This window comes from Ambystoma mexicanum, chromosome 10 (genome assembly GCF_040938575.1).
Source record: "Ambystoma mexicanum isolate Mex_15411 chromosome 10, UKY_AmexF1_1, whole genome shotgun sequence".
NCBI classification, from domain to species: Eukaryota; Metazoa; Chordata; class Amphibia; order Caudata; family Ambystomatidae; genus Ambystoma; species Ambystoma mexicanum.
Genome location: NC_090932.1, coordinates 1,170,349,331 through 1,170,364,783, shown reverse-complemented (window position 1 = coordinate 1,170,364,783; position 15,453 = coordinate 1,170,349,331). Strand labels below are relative to the sequence as shown.

At 43.9% G+C, this 15,453-nt stretch overlaps 1 protein-coding gene across 3 annotated transcripts in view; it reads left to right on the top strand.

The window, feature by feature from the left end:
- The window catches only part of LOC138492131 (uro-adherence factor A-like), a 1,977,591-nt gene that overhangs the window by 1,470,494 nt on the left and 491,644 nt on the right, over nt 1-15,453 (top strand). For all 3 annotated transcript variants that reach the window (XM_069619116.1, XM_069619117.1, XM_069619115.1), the window contains one exon: nt 3,955-4,092. In XM_069619116.1, coding sequence (XP_069475217.1) covers nt 3,955-4,092 — 138 coding nt within the window. The remainder of the gene's footprint in view (nt 1-3,954; nt 4,093-15,453) is intronic.

Below are 15,453 nucleotides of genomic sequence, written 5' to 3'. Positions count from 1 at the left end.
GAGGGAACATCCGATCATATTCATCAGTAGACAACTCAAGGGTAGAGAACTTAGGTGGGCTACTGTTGAAAAGGAATGTTTCAGCATAGTTTGGAGCCTTAGGCGTTTTAGGCCCTACCTTACTGGGTCTACCTTCAAGGTCCAAACAGATCATAAGCCCCTGAAGTGGCTTATGCAGATGAAGGGTGAGAACCCGAAACTGCTCAGGTGGTCCATCAGCCTGCAAGGGCTAGACTTCACCATAGAGCATAGACCAGGGAAGAGTCACGATAATACAGATGGCCTTTCCAGAAGGTATGTTGACCGTCTGGATGAGGGTGTCTATCTTGTGGGAGATTAGGCACCCTATCCTCAGTCTGGGGTGTGACTATGACGCTGGAAATGCATTGTAGGGACAGGGCCTCCCTGTCCTTGTCCTGTAGTCCTTTTTCATTTGTGTTCTGTATTGTTTTCTGCCCAGGAGCCCATGTGGGAGTCCTGGTATGAATGCAGTGTGTAGTGTGGAATGGCTGGGTACTTGTCCCAATACACATTCCTTGTTGTGAGTGTCTGAGAGGGAGGAGAATGGCCTGAATGCACTGTATTCCTGATTGGCTGACTGACTGCTGAATGCCCTTCTGAGTGATTGGTTGCCTGAGTGTGACCCAGCAGAATGAATGAGAGATCAACTAGTATATCTGGGGCCCTCTCACTGCTAGGATTCGTTCAGAAGCTGAAGTTGAAACCGACGCTTGATCTCGACAACAAGCCTAAAGAAGAAGGTTGACTGCTGTCTCCCTTTGCCGAAATCTGAAAGCCGCTGAGCCGTCGAAACTGATCCAAGAGAGGACCTGGTTAGGCGCCCTTGTCCCGTGCTCCGAGGGACCATCGAGCACCGCTAACCTTTGCCAAAGCTCCCTGGAAGTCAGACCCTCAACATGCTGCCGACCGGGGAGGGGGACCGCTGAGAACAATGAAGATTAGCACCAGGCATTCCTTTGACCGTCGTCGACCAGGGTTTGCATGTTTGCTATAACCGCTGCAAGCCCGTCGAAGCCGTGTTGCCCAGAAGCGGGGACCGATTGACGCTGTGCCATCGACGACCGGAGCCGCACCTCTCCTTTTGCCTAAGACTTTTGATTCACGGACACGCTCGTCCGCACCGCTGCCTGCCTTATCTCGCCGGAGAAGTCCAGGCCGTTGACGTGCCTAGGAGCGTCCGCCGGTGGGTTTCCCGACACCCAAAGACCGTAGAGACTCCGGATGACTCGACGCCCTTGCCGGGCTACAGTTCTTCACAAACTCTTTGCAGTCCTGAACTATCGACATCGAGGTGCCCCGCACGCCTCTTCCTTGCAGGACGTCTTCGCTCTGTCGTTGACGAACACCGCTGGGAACAAAGCTGTCGTCTTACTTTCTTTGAGGGATCTCGACGATCCGTGACTCCTGCTTTAAAGGGAGCCCCTCAAGAAGGATCAGTCGACGACTCGTCGTCGAACTCTGCTATTCCAGGTACATTGGGGTGGTAGGAACATTGTAGAAGGAAATAACTCATTGAACAATATGTGGACTGGGCTTGTGATATATCTTTATTTTACAGGTTGCCCAGGTGGGGGGATCTCCACACAGAATTGTGTCTAGTGGTAGGGGCCAGTATTCTGCCAACTGCTTTTCTCCTATGTCTATTGTTGGTTACCTTTATTAAGTGCTTTGTGTAACATTTAACCAGAGGACAGTTGATGCACTTTAATTAAATCTAATAATAATTGTGGTACCACCTGTATATATTTGCCATTGTAGAATTACTGAGCACAAAGTGAGTTATTGTGATTGTGTATGTAACCTTGAACCTTAATTATATAAAGACTGTGTTTTAACTAATACAGTGTGTGGACATTCCTTTGTGGGTGCTTGGGGACTACACTGTACTTAAGAACCAGCCTGCATCACCTCCTGAGAAGCTAGGCCTTGATTGCTCGACTATGTTACCAATAATAGAGAATCTTGGCTGGGGTCCTCTGTGCCTCTCCTCTGCCATATAGAGAGCAGGAGTACAGACACCCCCCTTCAGTCTTTACAGGCAGCCAACTGGTTGTTGCAGCAGATCGTTTCCAGATAGATTGTGCCATGTATCACTCTTCGCTATGAGGCAGCACACAAAGCTCCAACTGAGAGGATGGTGATGCATTCCCGACTGGGTGTGGGGGTGCCTAATGCGGTCTTTATGAGAGGATTACTTGTTACTTGTCTCTCCCTATGTTTCCTAAGCTTTTTTTCAGGACTGGGATGCTAGAGTTTAGGATCCGTTTTGGGAAATGTGTGGTTCAGCATATTTTGGGTATTCAGTGGAAGTGATAGGATCTGTTTTGTCGACCACAGGCTTTTTATGCCAGGCATGTCAATGTGCAAACAGCAACTGTGCAGATGGAAAGAAGGAAGAGTGTTTTCATAGTCCTGGCAAGTGTTGCAAGGAGAGGAAGGAGAGGTCTGTGAAGTGCAAGTAAGTAGTGGGGTATGGGATTGCAGAAGGGTGAGTGGGTCACAGGGCAGGTAAATAATGGAGAGTGGGAATGCGGGATCCAGGCGTGCAGCAGAACATAAACTCCAGAGCATAGGAAGGGGGCAGTGCAGAACTCATTATGAGGATCGGGCGCGAGATAGGAGTGGTGCCAGTATTAGTGTGGACAGCTGGGTTGGACCTGAAAGGGGGCATATCAGGGCAACCAACAATATAAAGCTGGGGAGTGGGGGACGAGTGGACCCAAAAGGCAGGTATGGAGAGGACAAATAAAAGATAGTAAACGGAAAAATAGATATGACCAGATAGTGTTCTGTGAGTAAAGGGACAAAAATAGAGACCTGATGGATGTAACAGATGTAGGTGGAACAAACATTGGCACACTAAATATTAACGAAACATAAGCAAACAAAAACAACGTGGTCAGTTTGTTCTAGTGAAATACTTCCAACGATAAAGAATTTGTGTAGAAGAAAGTATGTGTCCTACGGTAACCTTGGTTCTTATTGATCTCTGGTTTCCACTGCAAATTCTTTATCTCCCTTTCACCCCCCCTCGGAAGCCTTGGAATGTTTCGAGTCTAGCCATGGTGGGGAGTATCTAAGAGGTTGTTGTGATCAGGGCAGGCACATATACCCTGTAGTGCTGTTGCCTCCAGTCTGTGGAGCCCGACGCATACGTAGCGAGTGCTATGAGATACAAGTGTGCCTCCCGGAGGCATGAGACTGAACAATTGTTCAATGGTGAAGAATCTGTTCCTGAAACAAGGTATCCATCCACACCAACCTTACCACGTTACATTTTTTTTGTATATTTTACACTTAATTTAGGATTTGTTTATCCAATTCGATAATGCAACTTCTCATGGTGTAACATCAAAGGCCCCATGGTGTCACCTCTTGTTATGTCATCGATGTTAAAGGTTGTTTCGTGCCACTTCGCATGTCTTTGAGTCAAAGCTCGAGTGACATAACTTCCCGTCATTGGGCCTTGCTCCACCTATGATGTCACTGCAACCGAAGGTACCTTATTCCATTTCTCATGGTGAATTTCAAATGTTTCTTAGAGAAATTAACCAATCGGCATTCGGCCTGAGGGTTGTACGCTTAAGTATTTAACATCCTTGAGAGGGAGCGTACCTTCTCTCAAATGTTATTTTAGATAGCATACACCGTTATAATTGTGCATCATCACGTCGGCATACTGAAGAAACAAAATGTGCATGCCCATTAAGGTTTTACTGCAGCTAGGTCTTGTATTAAGCAAATAACATATGCTTAATACAAATAAATAACAAATAAATAACAAATAACATGCGGACTAGTGGCTTACCTGCCATTTTAGTGATCCGAGGTGGGTTACAGATTCAGAACCATCATCAGCCAGAATTATTTCCAGTGGAGATAATAATAAACTAGGAAATCCCAAATCTGAGGTCTTTTATTTCTGTTTTGCAGTGGAGTGAAAGTGAGCGAATCTCACCCACAGAAATCACCAGGGAGACTGAAAGGAGAAGACTCAGGAAAGAGACAAGTTTTTTTCGTCCAGATAAAGTGGCACCCATCTACATGCCCTCCATGGGTGATATCGAGCAGGTAAGGCCTTTCGTATGGCTCTCTTATTTTTATTTATTTATTAATGTGTTAGAGCTTAACATAAGCTTTTCACATAACATAAATTATTACAAATTACAAAAGTAAATACTATTATAATTTCATTAAACATATTTATATTAGAACTGTTTGAATTTGATAATAAACTAGACAAAGGAAAGAAAAAAGAAAAAATAAGAATAATAAATAAATAATACTCTTCACATTATACCAAAAATGTCAAAAACAAAAGAAAAGAAAATTAAAATTAAAATTCCATTGTAGAGATGTTTGAGCAGTACATGAGCTTTATGCTACGTTTGCCTATGTACAGTATTTTTTGTGACACATTCAGATTCTAAAAATATGAAATTCTTGTAGTCAAAATATTTGTACAGATACTTAATAGATCAAAAATGAAGTCTTTGGTACAAAAACAAATTAGAAATAACTAGCATCTATATAGTTATATCCAGCTGTTTCTCTACTATCAGCCACACATTATACATTGCAATGTAGAGTTTCATCCCAGTTGCATTAAGCGCCCTTAGCCAAAAGTCATTGCTGCTGATATGATCCATTCTGTGAATAAAGTCCCCGTAACATGTTGAATAGGTTTTTATCGTGGTAGGGCACCTAGTAAGAATGTGTTTACCAGTTTCAGTGATGGATCTAGTCATGCAGAGTCGACAAAAACATTCTGGTTTTGCGAGATTGTTCATAATACCGCTGATAGCTAATACCGGTAATTGATCAATCCTCAACAGAAGGATAAACCGTCTCAATCGAGGTGAAGGACACAGAGACAGATATGGTGATGGCTTCTTAAAGGTGTATCCCATATGTTGTACAAATTTATACGGTTTCAAGTCTTCCAGGTGTGCAAAGTTATCAATCCAGTCGTCCAACTCAGATTTTTTTGACAGAGCACATGATACACTGGCTTGATCCCCAGAAGGCCTAGTGATCCAGCCAATCTTTCCCAGGTAATCAGTCAGTTGTTTTATCATGAATGGGAGTGTAGAAGATGTGTTAATTTCACTGTACATAATATTCAGCAAAGGGTTCTCTGATTGAGGTGACATTTTTACGTAAAGTTCAGCCCTTTTTCTAAGTACTTGAGCTTTCCATGAAATGAGGCCCAATTCCAATCTAAGAATGGACATGGGTAAACAATTCGGGAGTCCAAGTATTTTCTTCCAAAATTTCCCCTCAAGTATTTGGAGCCATCCCCGATCTATCAGCTGTAAGGCTTCTAGGCCATAGATGATAATGGGAGTTAATACCTGCTGATATAGTTGTCGTGCAGCCCAGACAGTGTAACAGCCATGAGAAGAAGAAAAGCGATGTACCAGGGCAGTAATTTGTGCTGCTTGCGTAATTCGAGCTTGCTTACACATAGTGTATTGCCCTTTAGGCTCTATCTCAATGCCCAGATATCTGTAATAGGGTGTATATAATATTGTAGTCCCATGTATATTAACAGTCACACGTGCGATCTTCTTGCTATTAAAGACCATCATCTGGGTTTTGTCCAGGTTGATTATTAAGCCGTTTCTTTGGGCATAGGTCCAAAGTGCCTCTGCAGTATTTCGAAGACCACTGACTGTGTGGTCCATGATGACCAAGTCATCGGCATAGGCAAGCACCGAACGGTAAACTGGGCCTATCTTAGGGGGACAATTGTGTTCTGCTGACAGTACTTGCGGGATATCGTGGACAAAGAGATTGTATAGAATCGGGGCCGTAACGCAGCCTTGCTTTACGCCACGAGTTTGATCAATCTTGTTGGTCATATTCCCCTTTGCATCTAATTTCAGAGAGACTGTAGTGTTGCAGTGTAATAGCTTAAGATAGTAAAGTATTCCTTTCGGGCAGCCCAAGGTCTCAGGTTTGGCCCACAACATATCTCTAGGGACTAAATCGAAAGCCGCCCTGAAGTCGATGTATTATACATACAATGGAGGATTGCCAGAGGTTCTGGCTCTGTTACGTAGCATGTCCATTACAGTTAAATTATGCACTGTAGAATATCCACTCCTGAAGCCGCATTGGAATCGATCCAGGATCTTCTCCTTATCCACCCACTTTTGAAGTTCATGGAGTAAGTATGTCGCAAATAATTTGCCCGTACAATCGAGCATGGAGAGAAGACGATAGTTAGAAGGATCTGGCCGGTCTCCTCTCTTGTAGATCGGGACCAGAATCGCTGTCTGCCAGGATTCCGGGATGAGCCCATCTTGTAGAGTCTTATCAAATAATATTTTCAGGACCTCTGCCCAATACTCCGGATTGTTTTTTAGTATGACATTCCCCAGACCATTAGGCCCAGGTGCTCTCGATGTTTTGAGCTTTTTTATCATGGTAGTCAGTATTCTGCCGTCACCCCAAATGGGGGAGAAAGTCGGTCCAAAGTTGTCATTTCCTGGGAGAGTCCCGCAGTATTATAATTGTGACTTCTCAAATATTCCTCCCATTGGCTGATCCCAATCGGGTAATTGAGGGAACTACTCGTGTCACCCCTTGCCTGTCTTAGGCCCCATATAGAGAAGGTGTTCCCGGCACAGAGTATCTGGACTGTCTTTTGCCATTTAGCTAATTTAGCTGCATAACGTTTCTGTCTAAGCCATGATCTAAAGACATTTTTACGCTTCTTGCTTGAGGTCTGGTAGCTATCCCATGTGATGGAATTTTTACGTAGCTTCCTGAGCTCTGCTCTTAATGTTCTATTAGCGTCTCTAATTTCAGCATCAAAAACATTAATTGGTTTGGCATCTGGGGCTAACATATTAATATTGGCTGTCGCATAACTGTATGAGAAAGATGTAATCCACTCTTCGATCTCGTTACAGGACATAGGTAGGAGGACTTCACATCCCCTGTTTTTCATGTCTATCGTGGCTTCAGCTGCTTTCAAGATGTTTTTATCAGACCAACGAATATTTGAAGAAGTATGATTCGTTCTCAGATCGCCAATAGGCCTGGGTCGAGCATGCTGTAATAAAAAATCAAATGATAATGTTAGTGAGGCGTGATCACTCAGTCGTTGTTATTGGCTCTCATATCGATGACCCTTTTAGCCATTGTGGGGCTAACACAAATATAATCAACAGTACTTCTGGATTTGCCATTGCTCCATGTCGGTTGCCCTGGAATAGTCACTGTTGGTTCGGCAATTTAAGATTTCTAAGTCCCATGTATTAAGAAAGTTAAGCCATAGTAGTCCCTCGGAGTTCGCCTCAGGTTGCCACATCATACCTATCCTCTTTAATGAAGGATTGTTGCTTCTGCTCACAGATCCCACAATATGGCAGTTAAAATCACCTGCAATTATTACAAGATTTTTTTCTGTGTCAATCATCCAGTCGATCAGCAGGTTGTGGCAAGCTTACTGTATAAGATCTCTACTAGAGGATTCTGGTGGATTGTAAAGGTTGATCAATAACATTTTGTCCACTTTGTCTTTGCTGGGGAGTTCTAGTTCAACCGCTAACACAAATTCATCCATGTTAGAATGGATCCGAGTTGACTTTAATGGATGTGAAATTCCAATAAGGAGACCCCCATATGGTCTTCCCCTGGGTCCCTTTTTGGCTAATTCCTGATGGATAGTGTAGCCATTAAAAAGGGCCCGAGAGGTAAGCCACATCTCCTAAAGACATATGCAGGTATGGCCTGCTAACATGGGGGTTGAGCCATCTGCGGATAATAAATGGCTAAAACCCTGGCAGTTCCATGTAACTAAACTTTTATCTCATTGAGCTAGTGACAATGCCGGCAGAGACTCAGCTAGCCATTTAAACACATTCTGAACATCTGCTAGCTGTACTGAGTTGCCTTTTGGTAACTGCAGCACCTTACTTTCTTTAGTTTTGGTACTTGGCACGTGCATTGGCCATTGTGGATCGGTTATGTCAGCATCAACTTCAATATCCACTTCCCGCAGACTGGCTTTAAAGTTGCACAACAGGTTAGCTGTTGCTAAAAATTTACAGTGAATTGCTGATGTGTTGGAGTTCCTTGCTTTCAGTGGTTCGACAAATTCAAAGTCCTCCGATCTCAGCACTCTCAGTTGTGGAATAGAGTGTAATCTGGTCATCAGCGCTGATCGGGAGATCCAATCATGGTGGCTGTTCTGATACAGGTTCTTAATAATGCAAGTTCTTCCGCCTTTGGGCAATATCGCATTAGCTTTGTCATCATCTGGCAATGCGGTTAATAGAGTGGATAAGATGTAAATCTGAGAAAGATTGATTGGGTCAGTATTTGTAACATTCGGAGCTGGATTCACCTCCTGCTCACCAGAAGAGAATGAGGGCTCTATATCCATCTCTTCAGCTGAATTTGAGGCGTTATTCTTATTTAAGTCCACCTCTTCAATTGGATGTATGGTGGTACTCTTGTCGAGGATAAGCCAGCTGGTCAGTTTGCCCTCCTTGCCCATGGTACCTTTACGCACTCTGGTCACTTTCCGTTTTACTTTTCTCTGTCCCTGTTTGGGGGTGCTGCCTTCTGTAGGTATAGATATTTCTTCTTCCTGCTCTACTGTATCAGGTAGTATTATAGTTGTCAATTGGTGCTTTTTCCTCCCGATCGCTCTTCTGGTCATTCGTCGCTGTTTGCGTGAGAAAAATACATCCACATTTGTAGTGGTATTTAGATCATGGTCTACTGTTTCTGGGCATTCTGGCAGAGAGATGTTCCCTTCCTTCTGTACATACTACAGGTTACTATTATTAGCTGTGTTTCCTGCAGGCAAAGTAAGGGTAACTTCTAATATCCTCCTGCACATTTTCAGCAGGATATTTAAAGCAAATTGCAAAGATGCAACCGAGGATTGGAGGTCCCTCAAGGTCATTTGACTTTCCCCATGCTCTCTGGTGCTATCTGCTTTCGATAATTCTAATTGTACATCCAGATTGGGAGAGGCAGATAGTATGTTAGCTATTTCTTGTTGTGAATCCGTAGGCAGATGTTGATAGCTGTTGATCTGATTGCTGGGCATACTTCCAAATAGAGGGGTCATGGATCTCTGCATAGATAGGCATAGTTACAATAATGAGTTGTTATCGATAGCGCTTTCTCCTAGTACATCTACTGCATCTGTGGTGTTATTCATGCTTTGGCTGCCAGTCACTTTTTCCATGTGTAGCGGTGAGCTTATTATATTTGGGGTACCAGGAGGCGGAAAAAAGTCAGTGATTGCCCCTCTCTCCACAGGTGTTGCTTTAGATCCTTTGCATCCATTTATATTAGATGTGGAAGTCTTGCTCCTCTGGTTGTGCAAATTATATCTCGTAGCAGAGCACTTCTTGACTGTAAGCATTATTAAACTTACGACACTGCTTATATTAATGGTCACTCACAGATCTGTGCAGCGTAGTTGCTAAAAAAAGGGGCTAAAAAGCCACACTACCTTAGGAACTGCAGGTTTGTGTGCCTCTTGCCCCTTAGACCAGACAAAGCCAGGCACTACTGGTAATAAGGATCTGTTCCCTATTGTCAGAGAGTCTATTGCTGTAAGGCGACTTATCACTGAATTAAGTACTCCTAGGACCCCTTTCAGGGATCCAGGGTAGTTTCTGCAGTCTGCCAGATAGGAGATTCAAGTGCTTGTTAATATGATTATTAATATCTTAAGTATAGCACCAGGATCAAAGGCGTTGGGCACAGTCTCCCGGGAAAGGCAGTCAGATGGCGCCAATATCTGTCGCAAATATAGGACAGGGGAAAGTAATTAGAAAGGGGAGGGAAATGTATCTGTAGGGTTCCCTCCAAGTCTACATCAATAGGAGGTCTACGCCTGGAGAACTGTGGAATTACTGTGGCCCCTGAAGGAAGGGAATGCTGGTTACACAAAAGAACACTAGGGGCACACAATACACGTATTCATATGAGTACGGCTCTAATATATCTCTGATATCCCTCCTGGTAGGCCGCTGAGTTGCTGGTGCTCTTAAATTGCTGGTGCCCCTGTCAGCAGGTCAGCGTATAGAGCATGTGAAGCAAACAGTACTGATTCAAATTATATAACTCTATTGCCACTCCTCACTTTTGCCAGTCATTAGTACCAGGAGAGACACGCGTAGCCTCGGTTCCTCTTACCTCCGCTTGCTTTCTCGAAGGCAGCGGGAGCTCGGGAGGATAGGAAGGGCAGAAAGAATAAGCCTCACATCCTCTCCATAGCGGTAGCTCCTTCTCCGCTACTGCACCGCTCCACTCCGCTTCCGCCACCTCCGTTAGGTCGTTAGAGGAAAGCACCAGACGGCGAGTGACGAGGCGCGTTGAAAGAACGTCAAGCCGATCGTCAAGCTGCACCAACGTGAATTACACTGTTACGAACAGCAGTGACTGTGGCTCTCTTATTGATTATGCATTTGAGTGTGTGCTCCGGATAGGAGGTTTTGACACATGATCTATCTTCACATTTCTGTCCACCTCATTCACCTTTCACACAGTCCACTCTGACCTCTGTCACTCAGGCAGGTAGGTGGGCAGTCTCAGGTTTATCTCGCTGGGGTCTCTCAGGTTGCAGTAACACCTTACGGTCAAACAAGCCTCCACGCATCAAAGGTATGTCAGAGCACATTTCAAGTCTATCAAGCAACCACTCAGTGACTAATTTCGATACTTACCTTTAAGTACTAGAAACTGCCCACACAGGTATCTGCTTGTTTACAGGAGCATTTGGTAGTTCGCTCTTTGAACTTGGCACAAACTCCATCCCCATCCCTAATTCCCTTTCTTACCTCTACATACCTTTCATGTGCATTTTAACCTTTCTCCTCTTTGCCCTTTCCCCTTTCTGTTGCCCTTTTCTATTCTCTTGCAGAGCAAGGTATGGATACCCTTGGCAGGGGCACAATACACACATTCCGGTCAAGCCTCAGTGCTTTTAGGTCACAATGGTGGTGGCTGATGCATCCATCTCTTTTAGAGACTGTATTTGTGCGTGTGCTCAGGATAGCTGCTCCACTACCAATGTTGAGCATTCATATGTGTGAATGGGCCTTAAGTTTGTGGTCACAATTTAACAGTATTTGGAAAATGCTACAGCCAGTGCTAGTGCTAGAAATAAATGGCAAGCGAACAATGATCCCATTCACTACTCCCGATTTTCAAGAGTGATCCTGGGCAGCAAGTTGGCCAAATCTCTCGAGCTTTGCTGCAGTTGTAGGTGCTCTTTAAAGTACTCTTTTTGGTGGAACCAGCCCTGGTTTCAGTCTCTCCCGCCCCCCCCAGCCTCACATGTAAAGAGAGTCCTCAGGTAAAGGGTGTAAACACCCAGCCACCCATTGTTAGAACAGGGGTTTTACAACGTCTTCCACAAATAATGATGCTTAAAACACAGGGACCTAGTTTCAGACGCCTCTCGAAAGGTATTATATACATTACTAAAGGAATTAGGGGCAGTCTAAGCAAACAGGTATAAGTGCATTTGAAATATAATGTCCAGGTTCACCAGCATCAGGTGAATTGGTCTACCAGGCTATCGCCCCTGAAACAACTGGATGTTCTCAATGCAGTGTTGATGGTTACAACTGTAACAGGATGTTGCTCGCTGCCATTCCCTTCTTGGGATTTATGTTCTGAGACGCCCTTATTCTTTAACGGGATGCCTGCTAGTAAATGTTGTATATAATGTCTGAATGCTAACCCTCAAACAATAACAGATGCCTTCACCTTAATAACGTGTTATTAATGAAGCCCAACAAAGAGGCCACAAAAATAGTAAAGATAGTCTCAGACTAAATAACAGTTTGTTGATGTCTGAAATTATAGATGCACTTGCACAGAAATGTCAGCCCTCAAAACCAGCACCTTAAAATGTCTTTGCGCTTTAAGGGTAATACATTGCATTTAAACTCACACTTTGGCATAAAAGGAAAATGGGAGCATCAGGTTGAACTTGTTTTATTTACCATGATTAAGTGCTAGGATAATAAGTGATACAGATGTGTGAATGTGCTTCAAGCATTGTGCACTTTCTCAGGACTCAAAAATGGTATATCTGGAAACATAAAACCTCCTCTAACACCCGGGGCGTAAAGACCAAAGAGACTTTGGGTAGACATCTGTTGCCTTCAGGAACCACAAGGAACCATTGATCAAAGGGGTGGCGTTCTATATAATCCCAATATATTTTATATATATATATATATATTTATAGATATATTAATAGATGTTTGGTTTGTAATGACATGTACATACAATACCAGACAGTTCACTATTTGTTATGTGGTGCAAAAAATTATATACATGTTTGGAAAAAACGACAACACCAGAATCCATTTCTATCTGTTGTGAATTGCATGTAACCCTACAACAGTAGTTTCCATACTCTTTATGCTGTGCACCCCTTTGAGTAGAATTGCCAGAACTGCTTATATTTTAAGAGCAGTCACCATTATCCCTATTTCTCCAGCATTTGATCTTTCATAGATTCATATGCTGTGAATACTTCCTGTCATCAGGCTGGGAATTCTCGGTAACAGAGCAGTTTCAACTTAAACTGAAAACTTTCAGTCAGTTTTGTGCTCTATCATAGTCATTTTGGATCATACTGCCTAAAGCCAATAGGAACACCTGCCTTAACTCCTCCCCTGTTGGCCATCTTCACATTTATTACCGCATGTTAGTGTAGGGAGTCCTCAAAAATCATCTCCTCAACATGTCTACGAATATAATTGGAATGTAACAACTTTTCCACCAAAAATATATATTTTTCCATGTCTACTTGACAACCAGCGTTGGCGGTGACAGTGCTACCTGCGTGGACCATTCCCACCACCAGTAATCTTCAACGAGGCTTCACCTGTGCAGTTGGTCCTACCTCATGGCGGAATCAACAAATAAGAGCATGTTGAAGGCATGTGCCCGCTGTGGGCTGAAGAATGTCTGCATGGATGATCACCACAACGACTGCCTCTACTGCCTTCATTGAGGACTGCGAAATCTGCCAGTCATTCTCCAACAAGACGCTGAGGGATCCTCACAGTTTTGTTGCGTTGCTCGAGGACACCGGCGGGGCCTCTGACTCTGCTTCAGTACAGAGTCATGCTTGGTTAGGGCGGGGCAGGACGGTTCGGCGAACCGCCTCTAGTAAGAGGTCTAGGACGCATGAAGGCCACAAGCATGAAGTGGCATAAAGACACCTCCAGCGACAAGCCCAGATCCTTGCACAAGGACCAGTCTTCACCAAAGGTCATTGCCCAAGGGGTGTCAGCAGAGGAGGAGAGCCAAGGCCTTTTCCATCTTCCCAGGGAGGTGGCGTCTTCTAAGTCCACGTCAAAGTCTGTTGGCTGCTCTTTGCGTCCAATGTCGAAAACAAGCTTGTCATCAAAATCGGCGACATGGCCGTCATCGTCGATGACCAAGTATCACTCCAGGTTGTCTACCCTGAGGCCACGACTACCTCACCACAACCGTCGATGAACCCATCAACCTTGTAATCGATGAGACTGTCACCTGCCAAGACCACAACTACTGCGTCATCAACGAAAACGTCAACGGCCACAACCACGAGGATCTTGTCAATGGCTTCTCCGTCTACGGCTGTAATACCCTTGTCGAAGACACCGTTGACAACCTCGTCGACGGGCAAAGCAGTTCCTCCCATACAATTGTTACTACTGCCATCATCACTGGCGTCTCCGTCACCCACACCACCAAAGTGTTTGCATTAACGCCCCAACCACGGGCATCATTCCCAAACCTTGGGGTGGCCTTGTTGCCAATTGGTTATGTGGTGTCAGAGCCAAGTCCATCCCAATCAGAGGTGGAGAAGGCAGAGGAGAAGGCCATCATGTCACAGCTGTATCGGGGGTCGTCTCGTAGAACTCACCAAAAAATTACAAAAGTAGTCAAAAAAGGAGTATGCGCCTATGCAAGAAGTAACGCAGTTTTAGTCAGGGACCCAGGCGCAGCTGGGACAGCAAATTCAAACAGATCGCGGAACAGAACTGCATGAAAAGCCGCTGTCAAAGAAACACACCTAAACTAAGAACTTTTATACACAACAAAGTAATTAGCATTTGCGATCGTGCAATATGAATGAATCTCCAAATCTCCCCACACAGAACTGATTGGACTTATAAAAAACATACATTGCGATCGACCATTGGGTCCACATACCTTCCCACACCACCCTCAATTATACCCTGTGAAATCACAATCCACCCCCACTTCCCACAACACAAAGTTAAGTCATTGAAACATTTGAGACGACCAGCGGAACTTTATTGAACTGCCTTGGTCGCCTCATCCTGATTCCCATGGGGATGGCCCTCGACCATGACACCTTCAGAGTTTTGAAGCACAGACATACTACCATACAATTGTTGCATATCGGGAACACTCAAACCCGTTTCCCAGGGAAGATGTCCTATGGGGCAATTTGAAACGGCCAAGGTGCTTTTCGTCTTCATTAGAACATTGTATTTCATAAATGATTTTGAATGATAAAATGGTCATGCATTGCTTATTCGTTGGCAAAATCTTTGAGCTCTAATCTGTGACCTCGAAAAATTACAACCACTGTGTTCTCCTACCAGCGCTGGCCTGGGATCGCAGACTCTTTAGTAAATCACCAGCCACAGCGGCCTTTGCCACGCATAAAATGCTAACACGTTTAAAGCAAAAGTACGTTTTTAAGGCCTAGTTACCACATTTTCATTTTGCCACTAAGTTTGCTTATACTTACTTGTGCTCCTGTATTTATGGATTTGTTTTATTAAGGATTAAGGATTTTATTTCACAGATATGAGAACAAGCCCTGTCCCCTTTTACAGTGCTACTCTTGCAGCTGATATGTGCATTCAGTTTTACCACGTTGAACTTGTATCTTTATTACATTATTCCCCCCTTTCATTAATTTATTAATAACTAAATCTTTTTGGGCCTCCCGTTCCTTTTTAGCTACTTCATCTTTATGTATCCAAATTTTCTCCAACCATGTCATGTCTCGCTCAGTTTCTTCCTAACCGTTTAAATCTTCCCTCACCCATACACACCCTGTCCCATCCTTTAGGCATTGACTGCAGAATTCTTTATAATTGTCAACATCTGCAGGCTGTGTAAAAACCCATCCATCAGGATCCTCCTCTTCATCCTTCCCCACTATTTTGTTTCTACCCTTCATTTCAAAACTAGTTTTGTCTACACTCAAGGGCAACATCAAGTGTCCTTTTTGTTTGTTAAAATATACTTTTAAAATGTTCTTAAATATGCAGAAGGTGATGCGAATGAGCACTAGCATGGAGACAGTCACTTGAAACAATCTGTTAAGCCAGGTGGGTAAACATGCAAATTCTCTGTCCAGCCAATCTTTTGCTTGCACTCCATTGACCTCGCTTGTCATCTTTC